Consider the following 8,441-nt stretch of genomic DNA (forward strand, 5'->3'; position numbering starts at 1 on the left):
TACGTAGCATTGTAAGGAATGATGATAAAGCACACACTCCAAAATCCTATACTTCCAGTGGTGGAAGTCCGCAGGAACTGGAGGACAGAAAAACTTACAAAATTCTTAAGGGGTTGGACAGGCTAGATGCAGGAAGATATTTCCCGATGTTGGGGAAGTCCAGAACTAGGGGTCACAGTTTAAGGATAAGAGGGAAGTCTTTTAGGACCGAGATGAGAAAAACATTTTTTACACAGAGAGTGGTGAACCTGCGGAATTCTCTGCCACAGAAGGTAGTTGAGGCCAGTTCATTGGCTATATTTAAGAGGGAGTTAGATGTGGCCCATGTGGCTAAAGGGATCAGGGGGTATGGAGAGAAGGCAGGTACGGGATACTGAGTTGGATGATCAGCCATGATCATATTGAATGGCGGTGCAGGCTCGAAGGGCCGAATGGCCTACTCCTGCACCTATTTTCTATGTTTCTATGTGTGGTGCGTTCGTCACCGTTGGAAACCAGCACCACTGCATCGCTAATGGTTTCAATGATGATGAATATGTGGAGCAGCCCTGTGTATCATGGAAATGCTTCCATGCAATTAAACCAATGTATTTTTTAAGGGAAATTTCAATTAACAGTAGTTAAAATGGAAAAAAGGTTTCTATTTACAGAGAGTTTTTTGTGACACCAGAACATCACAGCGCACTGTAAACAATGAATTACACCTTGAAGTGTGGTCTGTTTCTAGTTGCAAGCTAAAACGATTTATATTCTGTCAGATCCCATAGTCAGTAATGTAATTAAGACTGGATCATTTAGGAGAGCTTTAATAAATAATGTTGAATGAAGAACAAAAAGACTTAAGAACGATTGGACATATTGGATAATTTTCTCTGGAGCATCGGAGGTAAAGGGGTGACCTGACAGAAGTACATATAATGATGAGAAGCATAGATAAGTTATGGAATCAGGGCCTTTATCCTAGGGTGGACATGTTACATGCAAGGGAGTACAGACTGAAGGTGAGGGCAAAAGTTTAAAGGAGATTTTTAAGGTTTTTTTTAAACAATCGCAGTGTTATAGAGCATGGCAGCAAGTTATTTGGCCCAACTTGTCCATGCGAACCAACGCTGCTTTCCCGAGAGTCCCATTTGCCTGGATTTGGCCCATATATTTCAAAACCTTTCCATTCATGTACCTGTCCAAATGTCTTTTAAAGATTGTAGTTGTATGATATGATATGCCATTTATTGTCACTATACATGTACAGTGAAACTGAAAGCTGCTCGTACTCAGTGCATACATACAATTTAGCACACAAAACAATAAACAGAAAAAACAAAAAACAGGAGGGAGATGGGGGGGGGGGGGGAATAGGTGCACAAATTCTGCGGCGCTACATACATATATACATATATACAGATGGAAGTCCTTGTTGGGCGGTGTAGTCAGTGCATGTGTGAATTTGAATTTATAGTAGATATAATTCTCGGAAAGCAACTATTCCTGAGTCTGTTTGTCCTGGATTTGATGCACCTATAGCGCCTTCCAGAGGGCAGCAGGTCGAACAGTCCAAACGCAGGATGGGAGCTGTCTTTGATGATCTTCTTTGCCCTGCTAAGGCAGCGGGAGGTGTAGATGTCCATCAGGGAGGGGAGAGGGCAGCCAATGATCCTCTGCGCTGTCCTGGTTACCCTCTGAAGCCTCTCCCTGTCTGCCATGGTGCAGCTGCCATACCATGCTGTAATGCAGTATGTCAGCAGGCTCTCGATGGACGAGCGGTAGAAGGTCAACAGCAGGTTAGAGTCCAGGTTGTGCTTCCTGAGGACCCTCAGGAAGTGCAGCCGCTGCTGAGCCTTCTTGATGACCGCTGTCGTGTTGTCCGTCCAGGAGATGTCAGCAGCGATATGGACGCCGAGAAACCGGAAGGTGTTGACCCTCTCCACACACTTGCCGTTGATGTATAGGGGGGCTAAGTCGGTGCTGTGCCTCCTGAAGTCGACAATGAGCTCTTTTGTTTTCCTGGTGTTCAGAGCCAGATTGTTTTCTGAGCAACAGGTTGTCAACTTCAGGACTTCCTCTCTGTAGGCTGCCTCGTCTCCCTTCGAAATAAGTCCGACCACAGTAGTGTCGTCAGCAAATTTGACGATGCGGTTGTCGTTGTGGGCCGGACTACAGTCGTAGGTGTAGAGACAGTATAAGAGGGGGCTTAGCACACAGCCCTGTGGGGAACCGGTACTCAACCTGCGAGTGGAGGAGAGGTGGGGGCTGAGTCTCACAGTCTGGGGCCGGTTGGTGAGGAAATCCTTTATCCAGGCACATGTGACAGTGGGGAGGCCGAGAGTGACCAGTTTACCAATGAGAATGTCCGGAATGATTGTATTAAAGGCTGAACTAAAATCCACAAAGAGCATCCGGACGTAGCTCTGCCCCTGCTCCAGATGGCTCAGCACAGAGTGGAGAGCTACGGTGATGGCGTCTTCTGTGGATCTGTTTTGGCGATAGGCGAATTGGTGGGGGTCGAGGTCTGGTGGTAGATAGTCCTTGATGTGCTGGAGGACCAACCTCTCGAAGCACTTCGTGATTACCGGAGTGAGGGCCACAGGACGGTAATCATTAAGGCTGGTGATGGTAGACTTCTTCAGCACAGGGACGATTGTGGCTGATTTTAGGCAGGACGGAATAACTGCCTGGGCCAGGGAGAGGTTGAAAATTCTGGTGAAGATGGCAGTGAGCTGGTGGGCGCACGCTTTGAGCACCTTACCAGGGACTCCATCTGGGCCGGTAGCCTTCTTGGGGTTCACTGCCAGGAGCACCCGTCTGACATTGTGTTCCCTGACAGTGAGTGGAGTAGTACAGGAGCTAGGTGAGGGTGGAAACAGGGCTGTAGCAGGTGAGTGCTGCTGTTGTGATGTTTCAAAGCGGGAGAAGAAGCAATTTAGCTTTTCTGCCAGCGGCGCACTCAGGTCTTCTGACTTTGTGGCACAGCCTCTGTAGTTGGTAATGTCTTGTATGCCCCGCCATACCTCCCGTGTATTATTGCTGGACAAGTGGGACTCTATGCTCCTCTTATGGTCCGCCTTGGCTTTTTTAATACCACTTTTCAGATCGGCTCGAGCAGCCCTGTACAGAGCTCTGTCACCTGACCTGAAGGCAGCATCGCGGGCTCTGAGGAGTGTGCGGACCTGGCTGGACATCCAGGGTTTCTGGTTTGGGAAAACCCGTATGTTTTTGTCTACAGTCACATTTCCGATGCAGAACTTGATATAGTCCAGCACCGATTCTGTGAGAGTTTCCAGATCCTGGTGTTCGAATATGTCCCAGTTTGTCTGTGTAAAGCAGTCCTGTAGATTGGAGAGTGCATTTTCAGGCCAGGTTGTAACAGATCTTATGGTGGGCCTGGCACTGCGTCTGAGGGGGGTGTAGGCTGGAGAGAGCAGGAGGGAGAGATGATCTGACTGGCCTAGTTGGGGGAGGGGGATGGCTCTATACGCGTGCTTGATATTGGTGTAGACATGATCCAGCGTGTTCACCCCTCTAGTAGAACACTTGACATGTTGGTAGAATTTCGGCAGTACAGTCTTCAAGTTGGCCTTATTAAAGTCCCCTGCGATTATGTGAACACCTAACCTCTAATACTTCATCTGGCAGCTGGAGCCAGGCTTTCATGTACTTATCACCGTTTATGTGAAAAGGGTGCCCTTCAGATCCCCTTTATATCTTTCCCCACTCTCCTTAAATCTATGCCCCCTAGTTTTAGACTCCCCTACTCTGGGACAAGGACTTTGGCCATTTACCTTATCTAAACACCTCATGAGTATACATACCTTTATACGGTCACCCCTTAACCTCCTATACTCCAGGGAAGAAACCCTCAGCCTATCCAGTCTCTCTTGTAACTAAAGTCCTCCAATCCTGGTGTAGAAACAAAGATTTGCAGTTGCTGGTTAATACACAAAAGGACACAATGTACTGGAGTAACATGGATAGGTGACATTTCGGGTCGATACCTTTCTTTAGACTCTTCTACTGTATCCAGTATTCCGATATGGCCTCCTGTACCTCGGCGAGACCAAACAGACTTGGCAACCGTTTCGCTGAACACGTGCGCTCGGTCCACTAAGGCCTACTAGATTTCCTGGTTGCTAACCATTTTAATTCCCTTTCCCATTTCTACACTGACCTATCACCATTGCCAGAGTGAGGTCACATGTAAATTGGAGGTACAGCACTTTATATTCTACCAGTGAGGCTTACAACCCAACAATGTGAACATTGAATTGTCCAGTTCTAGGTAACCTCTTACAAACCCTCCTTTCTCCCCACACCACCCAGTCCCTCTCTGTCCAACCCCCTCCTCTCCCCTGTGCCCCAGCTGGATTCCCACGTATTTCTCCTCCCCTCTCCATGCCGATTTAAACCCTTTCTTTCTCATCTCTGGCCTTTGTTCCAACCATCTACATATCAGAAATCTCCCTGCCCTATGTTGACATATTACCTACCACACTTTGTCCTGCCTTTGCCCCTTTCCAGCTTTCTTTCCCACCCAATAATCAGTCTAAAGAAGGGTCTCGACCCGAAATGTTACTTATCCATGTTTATCAGGGATGCTGCCTGACCCACTGAGTTACTCCAGCACTTTATGTCCTCCAAACCTGGAAACATCAATGGGAAGGTGGTAGGTGCCTGGAACATGCTGCCAGTGAAGTAATGGAAGCAAATATGATAGCAGTGTTTAAGAGGCATTTAGACAAGCACATAAACAGGCATGGGATGAAGGGATAGAAGCCATGTGCACGTGGATGGGATTAATTTAAATTGGCCTAGTCATTGTGGCATTTAAGAGGCTTTTAAATAGCCACGTATACATATAAATACAGGGAATGGACAATGTGGATCATGTGCAGGCAGATGAGATGTGTTCATCTTGGCATCATGTTCAGCTGAAGGGTCTGTTCCTGTTCTGTGTTATAATGCTTGCTGTAAAAACAGATCTCAGAGGCGCAGGGTAGTGTGGAGAGAATGGGACAGTGGGAAAAGAGGGAGAAACTGTCATCAGTCCAGCCAAGAGCCAATGCAGACACATAGACCGAATGCTTTTATCTGTCGTCCAAACCTGCATGGTTCGTGGGCAATTTCATCGATTGTAGTTGGAAGGTAATTAATGTTTGGGGATTTCTTTTCACAAAATAGTTTCTTAAGCCTTTTTTTTTTCCTTGTAGGTTTTAATTAAGCAAGAGATCCAGAGGAAAGCTGGTTATGCCATTCAGGCAGAAGAAGAGCAGCTTCGTGTGCAGTTGGATACAATCCAGTGTGAACTAAATGCACCAACCCAGTTTAAGGTACAGAATATGGAGCAAACATTGCAGATCCTGGAACTGTGAAGCAATAATGAGAAATGCTGCAAGCACACAGCAAGTCAAACAGCATCAATTGGGGAGAGAAACAGTTGATGTTCTAGGTCAAACATTGGAAAAGAGGAAACCAGCATGTTTTAAGTTACTGGCAAGCAAATTGAGTCAGGAAGATACACATCTGTGGAGAGAGGGGGAAAAACAGTGTCTATCTGAAGTTGCTAATTCAGAATTAAGCGCAGAGGGTGCAGTGTGTCCAGACAGAAAATGAAGTGCTGGGTATTAATAATAGGAGCTCCCATCGTTGGTATCTCATCTGGGTATGTTGGCACCCTTGGGGTTTATTATTGAATTTAATAATCTTAAATCTGTATCTTTCTGTTTCATTTTCTTAATTTTCTCTTCTGCTGTCAACTACTCGTTTTTTAAATAATTCTCAGCTTGATAGTTTTGTTCCACACCTTATCACAAAAATTCCCTCGCATCCCCCCCCCCCCCCCATCTGCAACTTAAAACTGTTTTTCTCACTTTTCTAGTTCTAATGAAAGTTATTTGAAATATTGACTTTCTTTCCCGAAAGATGCTGCCAAACCGGGTTGCTGATAAGATTTCAGTATTTTCTGTTCTTCAGTTGCAGAAGATTTGATTTGTAGAATTTGTTTTAAGAAAGCTAAAACATTTTAACGTGATAAATCTTTACAGGGAAATTGGTGAATGCAATTTGTATCAATTATGATATTTATTTGCAGGGTCGTCTAAATGAATTAATGTCTCAAATAAGGATGCAGAATCATGTTGGAGCTGTCAGATCAGAGGAAAGATACAGTGTGCATGTCGATCTCCTGGGAGAAATCAAACAAGTAAATATTTTTTGATTAAATAGAGAACATTTCCACAGATTGAAATTTGAACATAAATTATTATTGCTCATGTTAAATGTTGACTCTGCAGAATTCTAGTCTTTTCTGGTTTTCTGATATGTTAGAACGTAAAATACTAGGGTCGCACAGCTGGTAGAGCTGCTGCCTCACAATACCAGAGACCTGTGTTCTATCCTGATCTTGGGTGCTTTCTATGTGGAGTTTGCACGTTGTCCCTGTGACTGTGTTGGTTTCCTCCAGATTTTTTGTTTAGTTTAGACATATAGAGCGGAAATAGGCCCTTCAGCCCACCAAGCCCGCGACGACCAGCGATCCCCACACACTAATACTATCCTACACACACTAGGGTCAATTTACGATTTTACCAAGCCAATTAACCTACAAACCTGGACATCTTTGGAATGTGAGAGGCACCCGGAGAAAATCCACGCAGATCACTGGGAGAACGTACAAACTCCGTTCAGACAGCACCCATAGTCAAGATTGAACCCAGGTCTCTACCGCTGCGCCACCGTGCCCCCTGTAAATGTTCCGGTTTCTTCCTACATCCAAAGACATGCAGGTTTGTAGGTTAACTAGCCTCTAAAAATTGCCCTGTGTGTGTAGGTGAAAGTGGGATAAGATAGATCTAGCTAGTGTGAATGGGTGGTGAATGTGGACTCAGTGGACCTGTTTCCATGATGTGTGTCAAAACTAATCAGCTTGAAGCAACTTTAGACTAAAAGATTACAGACATTGTACCAACATGACAGTCAGCATTGTACCAACATGAGGAACTCTGACCTTTTAATTTTTATTCCATTGTTAATTTAAATTTTGTCAGCAAATATTCAAGATCAGCTAATCTTCAAAGGAAAATTTGCTCGCAAATAACAAAGCAACTGAATTTAATGTTTACTAATCCAGCTCATTTCTCTTCCTAGCACCTGAAACTGCAACAGGAAGGATTGAGTCATTTGATCAGTGTCCTGAAGGAAGATTTGGAGGATGTGAAGCTAATTGAGCATGGTCTTAGTGAGAGTGTTCATATTCGTCGTGACTTCTTCAGTTGATGCCTCTTCTATAACACCATCTGGTTAAGAATATTTTTCTCCCTGTCTAAGTTTATTTGATTAATCCTACCTCCATCTCCATTTTTATAAAGCAGAAATGTGATGAAAAGGGCAGGGAAATATTTTTCTCCCGTTCTTCATCTAATGTTTCAGCCATGTTCCAGCTTTAGGAATTCTATTGTTTACTCTAAAGTGCATCATCATCCTCTCGATACAGCAAGGTTACTAAACTTTGCAACGGAAATTAGTTACTGACTTTGTTAAGCAAGTTTAAAACTATAGCTTATGAATGATTGCAGTATTGGGAGATGAATGTTTAAATTAACTCGGATCTAAGGCAGGCTTGAGCAGTTATTTAAAATGCATTGAACATTTTTCTACTAATTCTACAAATAGCAACATTCTTAATTCAATCTTAACGTTACAATATTTTGAGTGTAAAATAATAATGAATTTCCTGTTGTATGCAATAGGTTGAGGTAGATTATTTTAGAAAGTATTAACCTAAATAACCAGATTTGCATTTAACAGGAATGGCTATGTCAGTACTGACTAAGTCAGGAACAAATTAGAAATTGTTTATATATTTTTTAAGTATGCATCAAACGTTTGCTTAGCTGGGTGTGCATTTGGCTTTTCTGTGTGAGTTTAAACGTTTTTGGAGCTGGGAAATGTGGCCTTGATTTGTCGTGGATGAGAAACATTTGAAAGGTTCTTTATTGGAATCACCAAGAGCTCTGGAAACTGGAATGTTGATAACTAAGGTTAAATGTGCCAGAGAATCACATGCTGAATATATAATCCCAATTTATTTTTCTTTTAAATTATACAAGCATATTTATATTATTAGAAGGCGCCTTGGACTTGGGGGTTGTTTTTGGAAAAATTTACTATTTTCCAAGCATTCTGGTCATGATATTTCTCATGTTAATCTAACCAGGCCTTTTTTAATTCAACATGGAGTTTAACTTAGTGAAAGTCACCTTTGCAAACCATTCTCCGATGTTATTTACACCTGGAAATGGTCCCTGAAATGTACCTTGAAATGGAATGATAATTGTGAACCATGAATGAGACAAGGATCTCGAGTGAAGAACTGCATTTAATCTGTTAAATGTTTGTAATAATTATGCAAAGAGGAAATTGGTTATAAATAAACAAATTACTTTAATAAT

At 43.3% G+C, this 8,441-nt stretch overlaps 1 protein-coding gene across 5 annotated transcripts in view; it reads left to right on the forward strand.

The window, feature by feature from the left end:
- Positions 1–8,441, forward strand: part of nup54 (nucleoporin 54) — a 48,041-nt gene extending 39,600 nt beyond the window's left edge. For all 5 annotated transcript variants that reach the window (XM_055639799.1, XM_055639809.1, XM_055639820.1 and 2 more), the window contains 3 exons: positions 5,202–5,321; positions 6,083–6,193; positions 7,138–8,441. In XM_055639799.1, the coding sequence (XP_055495774.1) occupies positions 5,202–5,321; positions 6,083–6,193; positions 7,138–7,266 (360 nt within the window). In that variant the 3' untranslated portion in view covers positions 7,267–8,441. The remainder of the gene's footprint in view (positions 1–5,201; positions 5,322–6,082; positions 6,194–7,137) is intronic.

The sequence above is a fragment of the Leucoraja erinacea genome, chromosome 1 (genome assembly GCF_028641065.1).
Source record: "Leucoraja erinacea ecotype New England chromosome 1, Leri_hhj_1, whole genome shotgun sequence".
Lineage (NCBI taxonomy): Eukaryota > Metazoa > Chordata > Chondrichthyes > Rajiformes > Rajidae > Leucoraja > Leucoraja erinaceus.